The sequence below is a fragment of the Didymosphaeria variabile genome, assembly GCF_027946475.1.
Source record: "Didymosphaeria variabile strain IMI 356815 chromosome Unknown scaffold_4, whole genome shotgun sequence".
Taxonomy (NCBI): Eukaryota; Fungi; Ascomycota; class Dothideomycetes; order Pleosporales; family Didymosphaeriaceae; genus Didymosphaeria; species Didymosphaeria variabile.
Window position 1 is genome coordinate 2,013,455 of NW_026611623.1, and position 17,354 is coordinate 2,030,808.

The 17,354-nt window shown below is 53.3% G+C and overlaps 7 protein-coding genes across 7 annotated transcripts; 3 read left to right on the forward strand and 4 right to left on the reverse strand.

The window, feature by feature from the left end:
- Positions 1–888: 888 nt before the first annotated feature.
- Positions 889–2,669, forward strand: N0V89_005559 (uncharacterized protein; the record flags this gene model as incomplete). The annotated part of the gene is made up of 3 exons (XM_056214336.1): positions 889–1,094; positions 1,146–1,205; positions 1,661–2,669. 3 exons carry the CDS (start codon positions 889–891, stop codon positions 2,667–2,669), a joined length of 1,275 nt encoding a protein of 424 aa, XP_056071603.1.
- Positions 2,670–2,843: 174 nt separating this feature from the next.
- Positions 2,844–5,140, reverse strand: N0V89_005560 (uncharacterized protein; the record flags this gene model as incomplete). The annotated part of the gene is made up of 5 exons (XM_056214337.1): positions 2,844–3,566; positions 3,622–3,848; positions 3,913–4,613; positions 4,720–4,942; positions 5,005–5,140. 5 exons carry the CDS (start codon positions 5,138–5,140, stop codon positions 2,844–2,846), a joined length of 2,010 nt encoding a protein of 669 aa, XP_056071604.1.
- Positions 5,141–7,290: 2,150 nt separating this feature from the next.
- Positions 7,291–8,526, forward strand: N0V89_005561 (uncharacterized protein; the record flags this gene model as incomplete). Its single annotated transcript, XM_056214338.1, has 2 exons — positions 7,291–7,298; positions 7,338–8,526. 2 exons carry the CDS (start codon positions 7,291–7,293, stop codon positions 8,524–8,526), a joined length of 1,197 nt encoding a protein of 398 aa, XP_056071605.1.
- A 1,416-nt stretch (positions 8,527–9,942) lies between these two features.
- CWC2 (Pre-mRNA-splicing factor) lies at positions 9,943–11,190 on the reverse strand (the record flags this gene model as incomplete). The annotated part of the gene is made up of 1 exon (XM_056214339.1): positions 9,943–11,190. One exon carries the CDS (start codon positions 11,188–11,190, stop codon positions 9,943–9,945), a length of 1,248 nt encoding a protein of 415 aa, XP_056071606.1.
- Positions 11,191–11,815: 625 nt separating this feature from the next.
- N0V89_005563 (uncharacterized protein) lies at positions 11,816–12,682 on the reverse strand (the record flags this gene model as incomplete). Its single annotated transcript, XM_056214340.1, has 2 exons — positions 11,816–12,533; positions 12,627–12,682. The coding sequence occupies 2 exons, from the start codon at positions 12,680–12,682 to the stop codon at positions 11,816–11,818; spliced, it is 774 nt and encodes a 257-aa protein (XP_056071607.1).
- Positions 12,683–13,142: 460 nt separating this feature from the next.
- On the reverse strand, positions 13,143–15,209 carry N0V89_005564 (uncharacterized protein; the record flags this gene model as incomplete). Its single annotated transcript, XM_056214341.1, has 2 exons — positions 13,143–13,942; positions 13,991–15,209. 2 exons carry the CDS (start codon positions 15,207–15,209, stop codon positions 13,143–13,145), a joined length of 2,019 nt encoding a protein of 672 aa, XP_056071608.1.
- A 612-nt stretch (positions 15,210–15,821) lies between these two features.
- Positions 15,822–17,236, forward strand: ERF1 (translation termination factor eRF1; the record flags this gene model as incomplete). Its single annotated transcript, XM_056214342.1, has 3 exons — positions 15,822–15,951; positions 16,004–16,053; positions 16,103–17,236. 3 exons carry the CDS (start codon positions 15,822–15,824, stop codon positions 17,234–17,236), a joined length of 1,314 nt encoding a protein of 437 aa, XP_056071609.1.
- Positions 17,237–17,354: the final 118 nt, after the last annotated feature.

Consider the following 17,354-nt stretch of genomic DNA (forward strand, 5'->3'; position numbering starts at 1 on the left):
ACTGGTACTACTAGCCAGTTGCCCATAGTAGCGACATATGCCTGACCAACACAAGGCTGACTGCGTGCACGGGGCGTACAACCCTGGGATGGTGCAGGTCGCCAAATGAACAATGCCCTTCAGAGTGGGGACTGACAAGCGTCATTCGAGGCCCTTCTTCTGAACGACTCGAACGAAAAAGAAACATGCGGAGAAAGAGAATCAAGGCATATCGCGAATCGACCCTTCAGGGAGGCCGATGAAATAGACAAAGTTTGGAGAGGCTGGTCCAGTAAAGGACAGCACCGAAAGTTGCGCTAAAATGGATGGCCAATGGCGTCTGTCGGTCTCCTTTACGCCCGATCCTTCCGTGCCCGTGCTTACCACCCATTTCTCCTCCGCCGCGATCGCCTGGCAACGTCGATATTTGAACAGAATCGCGCCGAGTCATCTATGCTAAAGCGACCACTGATGCAATCTACTCTCCCTATCTCTGCTGATCGTGCACCGAATTAAACGGGTCGGGTCGATCTAGCGCTGACGCCCTTCGACTGTAAGGAAGCGAGGTAGCACACGCTCATACGAGCTCGAACGAGGCTGCTATGGCTGCTCTTGGGCTCTCAGGCCCGCTTGGGCGATCACTTCACAGACCCGTGAAGACTTGCACCGAGTGCAAACAAGTCAAAGTATATCTCTTCCTCATTATAGACGATTGCACACACATTGACGAGCAACACAGCTTCGTTGCGACTCAAAAGCCAAATTTCCTGCGCCATGTTCAAGATGTCAAACCCGGAATCTGCAGTGCATCGTCGATTCTTCATTTCGGCGAACGCCCGCTCGCAAGTACGACAGTCCTGACCTGTTCAGCGCTTGTGGCTAACCTCATAAAACAGACGCGTCGAAGAGATGGCGAAGGAACTGGAGACGTTAAGAAACCAGAGAGAAGACAATGGCCTCAAATCTACGGTATCACCAGATACCCACTTCGACTCTCCTGAGTATGCGCTTGAACAGTCGGGTACGGCTATGGTGACAGATTTTGGCACCAAAGAGCAATACCAACTAGAAGGTTTCACAATTGACAGAAACACAGTCGCCGATGTGTTCAAAATGTAAGTCCAGGACCTGCTATTGCCGCAGAGCTTCTGATTGACTTTGTCTAGGTTTGCAATATTCTACTACCCCCACTTCCCCGTGCTGAATCCGAGCATCTCCATTTCAGCGTTATACGACACAGCACCGCTCCTATTTTGGACCATCGTCGCAATAGTTTCTTCACGCGGACCGTTACCGCAACACAGGGCACTCTTTGAAAATCTACAGGCGCCCTACTTGGCTCAACTTCGCCTCGAGATCTTGACTGCACCTGTTCCTTTACAAACCATTCAAGCACTCATTCATTTGATCATGTGGCCTTTGCCTTCGCCTCGTCAGTCACACGACTGTAGCTGGCTCTACTGTGGGGCTGCTATAAACGCAGCCCTGTATATGGGGCTCCATCATTCAAAACCACCGCCATCGTTAAGGAGTATCGGTATCCCTTCTGGTTCTCCGCGAGCAAGAGCTAGTACATGGCTTGGTTGTTTCCTAGCCAGCACCTCGTAAGTCGAATGCGTCTTATTCTACGCAGCCCCTTCGGAAGGTCACCATGGACTCTGAGCGTGCTAACTCCCTACAGAGTAGGTATGCATATGGGCGTCTCACCCCATATCAACGAGACCACAGAGCTAGCGACGATAGAAAATTTCGTCCGCACATACCCGATTCCACCTGAATTTGCCTACCAAGTAATGGTACACCATATCATGGCCAAGTTCACAACCATAGTATTAGAGAACACTCAAGAGACCGTATCCCAATCGCTTGTGAAGCTCATCGATACAGAGCTCGACAGCCTCAAAACGAGGTTCCCAACATCATGGTCCCCTCGCATAGAAATGGCTGTGCTCGTCGCTAAACTGCATCTCTACACCATGACCATCATCCGCATGCAAGACCTCACATCGCGAGAGGTTCTGATGAAGAATGGCTACTCAGTTGCCCTCCGCGTAGTCTATCTCTCTGATCAAGGTCTTTTCCATCGCTCGGATGATTATCCCGAACTGGCTGCTGGACCTCTGCTGCACACTTGCCCCAAAAATTACTTCCGCGCCCTGATGCTTGCCACTGTGTTCTTACTTAGGTTCTTCGCACTAAACATCAACGCTACACCCGAAGAGCAAGAAACTGCAAAGAACCACGTCGCAATAGCACAGCGATTTTTTCGCAACGGAGCAACCGATCCAAGCAACCCAACGGACGAGAAAGCGCGGGCATCCATAGTTATCGAGGTACTAAGCCGGCAACAACCTATGGACATTGACAGCTCAAAACTCAAGATTGACGATCGTATGGGCGCAAGCCTCGTATTCGATGCCATCACTAGGGGTCATGAATTGAGAAACATCAAAACCGACCTGGAGGAACGGACGTCCCCGCAAGAGAACGGAACCGATCAGCAACAGTCGGTTGCCGAAATGCCCCCTCCTCCTGCAATGTTGGCGTTTGACGACTACGCGGAGATGACGCAGGCAGATATTAGTGCTATGAATGACTTCGATCTACCGCTCGACTTCAATACGCTGCCACAGGACCTTTGGGGCGATTCTATGTGGGGAATGTTCGGCACCTTCGCCCCCTCATATTGATTCCACGATACTATTACAGGGCCAAGACGAAGACTTCCTCGAGAAATGAGGTCTCTCGAAAATCTATCTCATAGAAGTTGACTCGTCAAGGTTACGTCCCGTTGCTAGCCGTCGCATGCGGATACCAACCTTGAGAGTAGCCGCCGCCCTATGCACGAGTGTAGGGTATATTCATTACGATGCTGGCGGCGTTATAACAGTCTGCACACCGCTGTCTTCCCTCCTCTTAGCCATCATCTCATCCCACTTGTGCGCAAACTCTTCTGGCAATGGCATGTTCAAGAGCCCGATATACTTCTGGCTCCCGTGCACGTCGCTCTCCATGAAACCTCCGTTTGGTGTTGGCTTGCCTTTCCACAACCTCGGGATCGTTGCCTTGTAGGCAAGGGCTTGATCAAAGAAGCCACTCCAGATGACCTCATCTTCTCGTATGCCGTTAAGCTTTGCAATGACAGCCGCATTGAGGAAGCCTGATGATTTGACAAGCTGGAAGATGGATTCAGTTGCGAACATGACATCGAACGTTATCTCGTATGGTCCGGCGTTCTTAGAGCGTAGCACGCGTGCTATGTCGCCGAGGGTTTTGGGTGATGTTGGGAAATGGTTGTCGGTGACAGGCGCTCCCAACACTGTTGTTGTTTGCTTGTATTGTTCCGTGCTTAATGACGCTGGCTGGTATGAAGCTGCTTGTGAATCACCCCGACCAATCACACTCACCTCTTGTCGATATAGCGCGTTCGAGCCGTCGCTGAGCTTCAGTCGTTCTTCACCTTCCTCTAGTTCTACGAGGTGGTATATCGAGAACTGTGCACAAGGGCCGAGCTCGCTTTCCATCTTGCCGCCGTGGCCGTAAGCGAGGTTCCCGGAGGTGGCTTTCTGGTTCGGATAGGGGGCGTGCTTGACGGACGAGGTTAGCTGGTCCACAATGCTTCAATACCTAGGTTGAACTTACAACTGTGGCTATCCTCGCCGTTGACGCCACGCTCCTCGCTAACTCCTGCGTTGACGCGAGAGCCTCGCCGATAAGGAACACTTCCGCCGGTTGCCCATCTGCAGTTGTTTGATGTTGGCCGTAGACGTGCCAATCAAGATCCCACGTCCCCTCGACACCTCGATGTTGCTCTGCCACGTACTCTTTTATCTGCTTTAGCACAGAATCCAGCTGGCCGATGAGAATAGCTGTGCACCAGTCAGTCCGCTGTCAACACCTTTCAACTTGGTTACCCCTTGAAGTCAAACCTACCATCCTTAACACTCCCCATATAACTCGCCCTATACCCCACCACATGCGCTGCCTCAAGCTTTACCATATACTTCGCCCCCACATCCCTCGAAAACGTAAATCGTCCTCCTCTAACCCTGCACGTCCTCCCATCCCACAACAACTCATACGAGCTCTCCATCAAATCCAGCCATCCGCCCGGTCCATACAGTAGATCCGGACGACTCTTCTCATACAACGTGTGCCCGCTCACACTCAGCGGCGTACATCTGCTCTCCGGCTCTCCGGGCGTGAGGTCAAACGTGCCGTCTGCATACATGGTCGCGCGGACGGCCGAGCACTTCGGACTCGCGCAGATGCCACCGCACTCGAGAATCTTACCCATATGCGCGAAGCCGCCCCACAAACGCTTCGCCTCGGGGGTGGACGTCTGGTCGAGCGGCGTCTTGGAGGCCCATGCTGCGAAGGCAATGTACGGCGAGGGATCGTAGGCGCGGCCGCCGACAAGAATGTTGAAGTCCGGCGTGGCGGTCATAGCGTCGTAGAGGGGTTCGGGGCCCATCTGGGAGACGATGCGTGGCGCGGAATCAATCAATTTGCTTGTGAGAGGAGGAACGGGCGGTCCGCAGCCGGATATGGCGTTCTTTTGGAGACGTTCGTGAACGAAGGTTTTTGTGACCGCGGAGTAGATTGCGATGACTTTGAGTTTGTAGTGTCTTTCTCTTTCTTAGCATTGTGTATCCAAATGCTCGTCTCATGTTCCATTCTTCCGGTTCTTGTATTCCATCATACTCCATATTGGAACGATGGACGAGATTGAGGACTTACTCATTTCCCTGCTCCTCGCAGATTTCCTTCAACACATTCACCATCTCCCCCACGTGTTCATCGCTCCCATCGCCTCCCGCCGAGGTAAACACAAGCGGCACTTTGTACTCCCAGGCCAACCTTACCAATTTCCTTAAATCTCTTACATACGACGTCCGTGGCGACGTCGTATGGCCTAGCGCGAGCTTCTCGGGTCCACTATCCGTGCTGCCTGAGTCGAGAACTGTGCGATTTAGTAGTGTCGACAGTAGGAGTAGGAGTGTGGGAGGCAGGAGGAGTACTTACTGATGGCTGTAGGCGCACCATTTGGGATGACAGCGGCAAGGAGGCTGGCTGTGAGAGACTCATCCAGGCCGTAGCCCAGCATACCTACCGGGGTGACGATGTTGCATGTTGAGATGAGGGGTGAGGGTGTGGACATTTTGGGGATGGCAGGCTGATCTTGACTACCATAGGTATGTGAAGGAAGGGAACGGGAAAATTGAAGAGTTTATTGAAAAGACGAGAGCGGTTGAACTAAGTCATCGATTGGGTTTCGTATGTACTCGTGAGTGAACCCAAACAACATCAAGCGAGCCATTCATACTACCTATTCTATGGGTCACATACGGACGGAGGAACATCAGTTCACCCCCATACGCCACGCTTGTATCCGTCCCCATGCGAACGCCGCATTCGAGTGCGAGTTTCGCTCAGGACGATTACATGAGCGAGAACCGCTTGCCACTTCGGGATCCTGCGGCACAAGCTGCGCAGCCATGATTGGCGAGGACGGCGCATACGTGGGCAAGGTGTGGAAAATGAGGAAGGAAACGGCGATGCAGGTAAAGTGGTACACGAATCTCACGAAGCCTTCACTAAGCGTATCTCCGAACCCACAAATAACGTGCCAATGTTGACTTGAGAGCAGATACGGCGTGGCTCCAGACCAGGCAAGGCCCCTGTTCCTCAATGCACGAGGTGAACGATGTGGCCAATGAGCAGTAGACTGCCATGGATTTGAGCGAGCACGAGATCGTTCTGGCACGACAATTCACATGCAGATTCAATTATGCATAAGCTGAGTTCCGGAACAATCCGATCGTTGTACGGCACGCACTGAACATCTTCTCCTACTAAGCGGCGGGATTGAGATATGTGCTGGGCTGACGCATGGGGCACATACTATCATGGGCACCAACTCCTCAAAGTACAATGTTAGTACATTGGAAACTAGGCTTCCTGTGCGCTCAGTCTTACCGAATAGGTTTCAAACGTCGTGGTTCCATGTTTCTGGAGGCTGATTATCAGACCAAGGCCAGCATCGGCTACTGGCCATTCTTCTTCAAGGCAAGGAGCATTTTGAGCTACAAAGTTTCAAAGGCTGTAGCCAGGGGACTTCAAGTTGGCCGGGGAATCTGTGGCTAACGAAGACTTCTTTAGCATCGGAGACAAGTCGATTGATACCATCCTGAGCTTGTTTGCGTTGCACACGATTGATGCAGCTATTTGCATTGGATATAATTTGCTTTTTTGGCACGCTATTTCACATACGACCATAGGACACTGAGAACTAGGCTTCCCGTCCGCTCAGCCATATATAAGCAGTGTACCGGCGGATTAGTAGTTAAGTTCGTGAGAATTAGCGAATCCCCGCTGTTGTATGTTTTTTTTTTTTACATTTTGTTTTCTATGTGGGTCACGGCTATCCGGGTGGGTGACCATTAGTGTGATGTGCGTAAGTCGGAGATCAACCCTCGCAGGATGAGGTGCAAAGAGGTTAGCATGATGGAAAGTATCAGTTTACGCTGTACGCTGCACTAGGATATAATCTCGTACTTTGTCGACTGTGTGCGCACCAATTTGAACATCGACTTCATGTATCAAGTGGACCTTGGGACCGTTAATCGGAGACAGAACGAGTTGGCACGGAAAATAGCAAGCTGAGTGTGTCCTTGTATAACGCGCTCTGATGAAGTCTTTGTCTCATACCAAGACGCCAGCCACGATGTCGCAGTAGGTAATAGGTAGCGTGGCTCGATGATTGGTCATTAGCATCTTGGAGCTCACCACACCAAGAACTTATCCGCCACCTCACTCTGATATGCTCATAATCTCAATTGTTCGTTCCACATATTTCAAACCTCGAACGATGGTCCTCCACGCCACGATCAATTCCTTCCCGCGCATGCAACACAGCGCCTCGAGTGCACAACCCAACTCCAAGCCCTCCACGCTGTCATGGCGCCTCGCAGAAGTCATATCGAGGACGTGGGATCTCGGACTGACGTCTTTCGACGGACCGCCTGTACACTTCCAGATCCTGCATCGACGGTTCGTAGAAGGGCATGGGCATTTCGGCGCTAAGTGGATTGATGAGCAGACTGTGTGTATTCTCATTTCATCTCTACATATGCGTGTACCTCGAGCATTACACATGACTGATAGCAACGGTAGTATCAAGAGATGTTCGCCATCTGCCAGGCTCTCCCCGGTCCGGCGTCTACAAAAATGATCTTCTGCATCGCGATGATGCATGCAGGTCTTGCTGCGGCCGTTGTGACGTTCTTGCTTTGGAGTCTGCCTGGTGCAATGGGTATGTACGCGCTCTCGCTTGGCGTGCAGAAGATGCCTGATAGATTGCCGCCTATCGTGTACGCTCTGCTGAGCGGGATGAACGCAAGCACGGTGGGTATTGTTGCGCTTGCGGCCGTGCAGCTAGCCGAGAAGGCGATTAAAGACCGCATTACGAGGATCCTCGTGATCTTCGGGGCGTGTGCGGGTCTGTGCTACAACGCGCTGTGGTATTTTCCTGCGTTGATGGCAATTGGTGGAGCAGCCACGGTCATCTGGGATGTCTGGCTGCGTCAGAGAGTCGGGAAGATCAGAGCGAGGTATGCGGTCAGGAGAAGAAGAAGAAGAAGCAGGACCGAAGATGGTATTGCCGAAGAAACAGCTGCGGCGCAGCATGTCCCGCCAGGAGATCAGTTGCAGCTCGAGCGCCCGGCAGCTGTAAAGCGGCGCCCACAAGTAGAGAATTCCACGGACCGTATACTGCCAGTGGAGGAAGGAGTAGGTCCGAGCCGCTCAGCAGAGTGCCGCAACACAGAGGAGATGGCCAAAGCCACGCCAGTTACGGACATCCGAACGTACAATCTCTCCATCAAGATCGGCATCTCGGTCATCGTAGGTTTTTTCCTCTCCTTCATTGTCGTCATGGTCATACGAGGCACAATCGCCACACGCGCCCTCACATATGATCTCTTCACCAACATGTACCTCGCGGGGACCATCATCTTCGGGGGCGGTCCAGTCGTCATCCCGCTCCTACGCTCCTACGTCGTCGACCCGGGGTGGGTATCGCCCCGAAACTTCCTCCTCGGTCTGGCCATGATTCAAGCCTTCCCTGGACCAAACTTCAACTTCTCCGTTTACCTAGGTGCGCTAACCCTCGCATCCACGCGCGTCCCCACCATCTCCGGCGCACTACTAGCTTTCGTAGCGATTTTTCTGCCCGGCCTCGTTCTTGCCGTGGGCGCGCAGTCGATCTGGCAGGTTGTGAGGACGAAAGCCTGGGTTTTGAGTTTGCTGAGGGGTGTTCATGCTGCGGCCGTGGGCTTGGTATTCACTGCGGTGTATCGGCTGTGGGAAATCGGATATCTTACGGCCGAAAGGAGCGATGGGAAAAGTCTTGCAGAGGAACCTTGGTGGGTTGTCGTCGCTGCCATCACGTATGCAGAGACAGCGTGGTTCCACTTTCCGCCAGCGCTGGCGATCATTCTTGGTGCTGTGCTAGGTATAGGCTGGTACGGTGCTGTTGGTTCATGACTGAGACGTGTTGTAAAGGACGGGGGTCCTAAAGTAGCCGCCCGTTGCGTTAACCATCACAACAGAATCAAGTAGCAGTTCATATAGGACCTGGTCTCCTTTGTGCGAAGCCGCCTGAAGCGCATTGCCATAGAAATGGCTTTGCATGTTGACATCAGCAACCTTTCCGATCAGCAATTTCACAGCCGCTTCATGACCGCTGAATACAGCCGCCTGGAACGGGTTGCTGTTAATATCGGGCGTAGAAGTTGATTTCAACGCCGTTGTCGAGCAGCATCTCCAAGGGCGCTCCAGGGAGGGCTAATCCACTGACACGTGACCATGGTCTGCAGCCGCCTGGAGACCCTTACCATGGTGCCCCTGATATTAAAGCACGCTTGTGCTATGTTCAATTAGCATCTTAATAATTGCTTCCTTGCCTCCAGCTGCTGCTGTCTGAAGCACTTCGCTGGAGTCCATTGTCTGCATTAACATCGGCACCCATCACAGTGGCCGACACCAAAATTTGAACTAGCTCTTGCGCCAACATGAGATACGGCCATACAATATCAGATCATTATTTCGAACACACATCATAGAGCGAGTCACCCTAGGCTACACTATCGGCAACCAAGCTTGCAGCCGATTACCCAACGTCCTGATACTGGGACCTGACGATCTGGTACCAATGAAGCTCACTACTTTGTTTCGGCCACTGTTCTTGGCGAGGCTTGTGGGGTGCGTTACCGCACCGCCTTGTTTGTAGGTGGTCGTCGACCTTGACACCTCGTTCCCACAGCTGCTGCACCATGTCCTCGTGCCCAGATTTTAACGCGAACTAGAGACGATCCTGACCGTCGTCGTTTCTGATCTGTAAATCTGCTCCTTCTTGCAATAGCCGATTGAACATCATCTTTTGGTCATGCTCGCAGGCCACTGAAGCCCGGAACTTCGGGAACGCCGAACATTGTGATAATAGAGAAAATGAATCAACATTCAGGTACAGCTGGCGGTTGGCTTGTTGGAAGGCGTTGATGTCGGCATCTAAGACTAGGAATTCTGCTATTTCGAGAAGTGGCCCATTCGATAAATGTAGTAGCATAGCTCAAGCGTAGATTTATTTGCGGTCGTTGTGTAATATTTCCGAGAGAAAATCCGGATTGGACTCGAGAGAGAATACTTTGGTCGCTACCTGAAAATTTCCTAGATGGACAAAGACATCGATCAGGCCAGATTCGCAAGTGCGTAATCGAAGGTATATCACCATGGAGGGTGTAATATCGTGAAGGGTAGAATGGAAATGAAGGGTATCAGTTGCGCCACACGCCTTTTGCTATCCATGCCATACTATGCTACAGCGGCTACCCACGCCTATACACATCTCCCATAACGCCCTGAAGTGCAGCTGTTGTCCATGTGATAAGGGGAAAACGCGGCTCAATCGCTGTCGTCGTCGCTCCCGTAACCGACCAGGACTCCTCCTGTAGCCACGGGTGTGGGTGTCTTCGCTGTCGATTTCGCAGTATAACCCTTCAGCGCTGCGAGCGTCGAGCCAGAGAGTATACCAGTATTCTGTGGAGCGGGTGTCTCTTGTTGCGGCGGCACTGGGGCACTCTGCTCGTCTTGCCCGGTGTTGCCCTCGATGAGAAGTCTTTCATCTGGAGCACCGATTTCTCTTGCTTGCTCCCACTCTGCCTTCTCCTTTGCAAACCACACATCATCCGGCGCCTCGTATCCCTGTAGCCCAAAAGTGCCTTCAATCTTCCGCCTCTTCTTGGCTTCGCCGTTATCCCGGCCCTCAAGCTCGGCAACGTAAGCTGCTGGAAGCGCTTTGCGGATCGCTTCAGCGGCTTGTTCCTCGATTCTCCTCGCTTCTCGCTTCTGCGCCGCGGGATTCGGATCCGTAGTCGCCCACCTTACATTCAAGATCTCAGAATGGTCAAGAGACTGATGCGCCATGGCCTCCTTCGCAAATTGTGAATTCGCCTCGTTCATGTATGTTACAAAAGCCACGCCCCTCGCAGTCAACACGCGCACGCGCTCGACCTGCCCCCACTCCTGGAAATGCCGGGCGACGATCTCCTCGATATCGTCTGTGACGTGAATCCTGCCTATGTACAACGTGCGGTTCTGCCGCTGGAAGGACCCCACACCACCCATATCGTCGCGATAGTCACTAAACTTATCGCGCCCGAAGCAGTCGACGTTACTGGGGAACAGATCTGTGACGGTAGGTAGGCGGTGCAGGTACTCGCAGTCAACGCCCTTAGGGCATATGCCGCGCGCAAAGAACAGGCAGAAGTAGCTGCCGGGTGTTTTGTCTGCCTTGGTGTACCCTGAGTCTTTCGCGACGTTGCAGCGCCCCTGCGCGGCGGTCTGGGACAGATATTTGTCCTCACGGTCGCCGCCGCTCCATTTGTTGTACCAGATATTGAAGATGGTGCCGGTCGGTGGTGGGGCATCGGTCTTGAAGGTAGCTGCATCTACCTGCGGTCGCGCAGGACGGCGTTTGCGGCGGATGATCTTCTTGACGCGTTTGCCTTCAGCATTTGTAGTGATAACGACTTGGTCGGACGCGGAGGCGGGGACGAGGGAAGTGGATGCGGAGGGTTCGTCGGCAGTAAGAGGAGGCTGGTCATCAGCGGGCGGCGCCAGCATAGGTGGAGGCGACTGTACTTCGGCCATGGTGCAGTAAGACGAGGTGGTGTGGTTGGCGACGTTGGATTTACGGTCGTGGAACTTTTGAAGTTGCGCGCGGTAGCGGCGAAGCCGGCGTTTCCTCGGCAGAAGAGGCCGCTCAACTCGGAATGGGATTGGGCGGCACGGCGGTAACGTTCAGGCGGAATCTTACTCCCGCAAACAACATCTGTCGAAACTACCGCATTAGGAAGTTCAATAGCCTCCAGTACCCCTGCGGCACGCTCTTTTGCGTTTTCAAAGATGGACTACATTTACCGCATGATACAGCTACAAGGGCTCCCACGGTAAATGTTGGCAGTTGACTTTACTGGCTATCTGCCATTGCTCCACAATTTGACGATATTTTGGGCGTTTATTACTATCTTTCGAGGGTAGGTACTGATGCCCAGGTGATATGTTACGGCCATGTATGGTGAATCTCCTGCATTCAAATCAAACCAGCTTCAACCCCTCGCAACATTGTCCCATTGCCTGACGCCAACTCTGAAGCACACTACCATCCAAAAGGTAGCCCTCTGGGCACCGCCTACCCTACTTCAGTAGCCCCATATCCACCTACTTACCAACATTAGCCCCCGTTCACTAACCCCCGCACCCCAGCACCCACACATCACTTACTCGGCGGTGGCGGATTCGAATTACTCTTTAACCCCCCATCAATCTCCACTACACTCCCATTCATATACCTACTCTCCTCACTAAACAAGAACGCCACCACATCCGCAACCTCCTCCGGCGTGCCCAACCTATGCAACGCATTCCCATGTATCATATTCTCTACCGCAGCCCCACCCTTCACGATCCCCGCATTCGTAGGCGTATCAATGTATCCCGGACACACGACATTCGTCCGTATCCCTCTCGGTCCGAGCTCTAGGGCAATGGATTTAGAAAAGCCGATGAGACCGTATTTGGTGGTACAGTACACGGCTTGCTGCGCGGAGGGCCGGATCCCGGAGATGGATGAGACGTTTACGAAGGATGCTCCTGATTTGAGGTGCGGAATGGATGCGCGCGTCACGTTGAAGACGCCCTTAAGGTTGACCCCGACGAGCTTGTCCCAGTACTCATCGGGGGTGTCTTCCAGTGGGATGGAGGTCGGGTTTACGCCTGCGCAGTTGAAAACATGGTGGATGGCGCCGAATCTTTTCAGGGCCTCGTCGACGAAGTTTTGGACTTCTTTGACAGATGAAACGTCGACGTCGGAGAGGCAGGGTGGCTTGGGAGTGCCGGTGCATAATTTGGAGGTGGCTTCAAGGTTATCGTAGTTTATGTCGCATAGTGCGAGAGTGCCTTGAAGTGAAGCGAGCTTCACGGCGGTGGCGCGGCTGTGTTGTTGCTTGTCAGTACAACTTCTCTATGAAGGTACGAACGTGGTAGGTCGGGAAGTGCATAGTGTAGGCGGAGGAGGATTACCGCACCCAATTCCACTTCCTGCACCTGTGATGAGGATAACTTTGTCTTTGAAGTTGTACATTTTTCTCCAGTAATGCAATGGCTTGAAGAATGAAAACAAAACAGCAATCAGAGGAGATAGGTTCAGAGATGTTGCTGCGACGCGTCGCGGGGTGTTTGTTTGTGTAAAGTGGGGTGAAGTGGGATGGTTGCGGTACCTGTGAGGTGGTGCATGACTCGCGCCTACTCTCATCGTCTGTATGACCCCGAGAATGGGAGCGCTTAGCTGGCCACTGATCTGACGAACCAGAACTAGAATATCTAGTTGAGCCTTAAATAGTGCACTCAAGTGGAATACGACTAAACTGATTGTCGGATTTTTCGATACAATCGATGGACCGACTGTATCTGCTTCAACTATGTACGAACGCCTTCAAATGCATACATGCATGGGGATATCTAAATTGCAATCCACCGCGTCAAATCAGGCCACTACGTTAGAGAATAGAAGAAAAATAAGCAACCAAAAGATACGACCCAGCTTACGCAGGGTTGATCATCTCCTTGGGAGCAGCGCCAATTAACTCCTTGGGAATGCACGCAAACACAGTACTAACAACAGCCATAATCGTGCTCAAGATGATCAAAGCCCAATTCATAATCTTCTCTCCCCTTCCAAGCTCTTGCCCAAAAAGCTTCAAGTGAAATGCAAGCGGCAGGATAATGCAGATCGAAAAGCAAGCGACGCTACCGAGCAGCGTCATGATGCGGTCGAAAGACGGGAACACGATGGCGATAAGGACAAAGACGATGATGACGACAATCCTCAGTGTAAATTTGAAGAGGCCGCGGTTAAGGCCTGACATGCCAGTCAGTGATGAGGAAGCGCCCAGCGAGCGGTTGTCAAGCCCAAGTAGCACTTCCAAGGTGGAGATGATCGGCCGAGCGTTCAAGGGGACCTTGGTCAGGGGAACAATCGCGATGCAAATTGCGATGAAGACAGAGAGAGCTTTCGGATAACCCGGAGTGATGAAGATGTTGCTGGTAATCTCGTCGCGGACATAGTCGCCAAACATGAGAATACCCGCGCAAGCCATTCCGAGATCGATCAGAAATGTGAGAGCGTATGTGATGTTCAATCCATTGCGGTATTTGTATGGGTGTCGCATGTCTCGGTAGATGTTGGGAAATACGGAATGACCACCCCAGGGAGACATGAGCAAGCCGAATGACAGAGGTATCGTCATCCAGTTTTCGGGGAAAAGATACTGGGTCGCGGGTTGACGAAGGGAGCCAGGTTGCTCCGGTTTGATGAGGCCATCAACAAACACCGCGATGGTGACTATGAATTGATTAGACTGAGAAGTTCTAGTGGTGAGGGAGCACTTACTTCCAAAACAAGACATGACGCCCAGGATAGATGTGAAAGAGAGCAGCCGTAACGGGAGGAAGGCAAGTGGTACAAGTATGACACCACAAACAATTTTCCAGGCAGAAAGTCCCCATCCAGGCACGAGCGCATCCATACTGTCGGCGAAGAGCACCACAAGGGCAACACATGCGGCGAGTAATTCAAGCGAGAAGAGAATGCTAACGGCAATGCGTGCGCCGTTGCCGAAAGAAACATACGCAAGATCGGCAAATGTAATGAGTGAGCTGTCCACGTCAAGACATTTGGCGAGTAGCTTGGCAGTGTATTGCGTCGTTATAGCAGCAAAGGTCAGGAATACGATGCCGACAATCCATCCAGAGTACTTTAATGCTAGTGGCAGTGTTAGTAGACCGACACCAACCAACACATTGACGCTGTTGAAGATGGTCTGCGGCAAGGTCGACTGGCCCACAACCACATTGATAACGTGCCCGTCCTCTTCAAGTTGCTTGACCAGCAAAGGTTCTCGTTGCTGCTCGGGCTCGGCGACGCCCTTAAGCTGTTGTTCCGTGAATAGGCGACCGGCGTGACGCATAGACGACTCGTTGATACGGGCCGAAAGGCTGCCGTATGATGTTCCATAGCTCCCTCCAAAGGGCGATGAAAGTGACGGCTCGATCTGGAATATGCTCTCTGACCTCTGACTCCTCAGTCCACCTATGCGCTGCTCCACACCAGTGGAGAGCAGGTGCGATTCCTCGGTTGGCTCGCCCTGCTCCTCGTCTGCGACGGCATCGTCGGAAGAACGTCTTCCGTCGGTCTCGAGCGCTTGCCGCAAGAGCGAACGGTGGTCGGGCGCTGATAAGCCGGCGCGTGGGAAATCCGCTTGGTCGTCGCCGTCGTCGTCGTTTCCGATGCGGAAGGAAGGGCGCACGGGAGTGATTTCGAAGAAGCCTGCGGCGCGCTGCCACGAACGGGCGAAGTTGTTGATGCTGTTGACGCCGCCAGCATCGCCCAGAGCGTGCAGTCCATGGGATATCGAAGAACCCCGTCTTCTCAGACCTGGGTACCGTGGTTCTGCACCTGTCGCGGTGCTCTGTCCACTCTCTCTGCGCTCGAGATCTGCTCCCACTCCCCAGCGTACGCGACTGCCCGTGCTGCCCGTGGAGTCGACCGAGCCTCGATGCACGCCATCGTACTCGTCCCAGGTCGACGGCTGCTTGCCGCGAATGTCCATGGAGAGCGCTTTCACGGTACAAACCGAGTATGAAAAGGGAGGGGAGGGGAATGACGAGGGCGAATTCTTCTCGTTATCAAACGGATCCTAGTCCGGGCGGGCACTAACTATCGCAGCGGAGGCTATCGTCGGGCCAGGCTTGGTTGGGGAACGCCCACGCAGCTGCCATTGTCTTATACTCGTCCAGGAGCAGGATCAGACCACGGCGCCCAGATAGATGGAATCACGAGGAAGACCGACAACCCCGCCTGCATCATCGAGCGTATGCACGATCGCGGTCGGCTTCCTGCAGCGAACGCATGCCTGATTGGGCCAACAGGCGAGCACCCGCCAGGGTGCCGTGGTTGAGTGAAAGGGCACCATAGGCCGCAGCGTCACACCCTGCCAACTGCCCACGCAAATAAATCCAGTCACCGCTCACGCCGCCGACTCTCTCCACACCTCTTTTGCACTGCAACTGCCCACAGCGCACTCCCGCTGCCTGGTTGCATCTGCCGCCACACCCTCCCGCCGCACGTCGGCTCCTCCACTCTCGCGTGCCCCTCCGCCGAAAATTTCACAGCCCCGCTGCTGCACCCCGCCTGAACACACCTTCACACTCCCACCGCAGCCATGTCGGCACCTCCCCAGGGACAAGGCGCTGATGCCGAGAAGAACATTGAAATATGGAAGGTCAAGAAGCTGATCAAGCGCCTCGAAGCCGCCCGTGGTAACGGCACGAGCATGATTTCGCTCATTATCCGTATGCACCACGCCACTCGCTCGGGGGAACAATGGCTGACATACCGCTACAGCGCCCAAGGACCAGGTTTCGCGCGCGGCGAAGATGTTGGCTGAAGAATTTGTACGTATCAAATCTGCCTCCGCGCTGTACACGCAGACTGACAACTCAGGGTACCGCTAGTAACATCAAATCTCGCGTCAACCGCCTGTCCGTCCTGTCCGCCATTACCTCCACTCAGCAGCGTTTGAAGCTCTACTCCAAGGTCCCGCCAAATGGCCTTGTCATCTACTGTGGCGAAATCATCACCGCAGAGGGCAAGGAGCGCAAGATCAATATCGACTTCGAGCCCTTCAAACCCATCAACACCTCGCTGTACCTATGCGACAACAAATTTCACACCGAGGCGCTGAGTGAGCTGCTGGAGTCGGACCAGAAGTTCGGCTTCATCATTATGGATGGTAACGGTGCCCTCTTCGGAACGCTCTCTGGAAACACGCGCGACATCGTCCACAAGTTCTCCGTCGATCTTCCCAAGAAGCACGGTCGTGGTGGTCAGTCCGCCCTGCGTTTCGCCCGTCTACGAGAGGAGAAGCGTCACAATTACGTCCGTAAGGTCGCCGAGCTGGCCGTGCAGAATTTCATCACCGCCGACAAGGTCAACGTCGCCGGTTTGATCCTGGCTGGTAGCGCCGATTTCAAGAACGACCTGAACCAGTCCGACATGTTCGACCAGCGCTTGCAGACCAAGGTCATCAAGGTCGTGGACGTGTCATATGGAGGCGAAAACGGTTTCAATCAAGCTATCGAGTTGTCATCCGAGACCCTCAGCAACGTCAAGTTCATCCAGGAGAAGAAGCTCATCAACCGCTACTTCGATGAGATCTCGCAAGACTCTGGCAAGGTGTGCTACGGTATCGACGACACGTTGAAGGCGCTCGAGGCTGGTGCCGCTGAGATACTGATTGTTTACGAAAATCTTGAATTGACTCGCTGGGTGTTGAAGAGCTCGGAGGGTGCCGAGATCATCCTCCATACCAACAAGATTCAGGAAGCGGACCGCACTCTCTTCATGGACAAGGAGACTGGCCAGGAAATGGAAGTCGTAGATCAGATGTCGTTCCTGGAATGGCTGGCTGAGAAGTACCGCGACTTTGGCGCTACCCTCGAGTTCGTCTCTGACCGTTCCTCTGAGGGTAACCAGTTCGTCAAGGGCTTTGGTGGTATCGGTGCCATCATGCGCTACAAGCTCAACTTTGAACAACTCGCCGAGTATGACGACGAAGACGAATTCTACGATGATTGACGGTTGTGCGCCCTCGCTGACCGCGAGGCAGAGGCCCCACTCCACGCGTCGAGTGAAGGAACGCCGTCTGCCCGCACTCCAGGTCAATTAGACGCGCCCAGGAAGTCCGTGCACGACC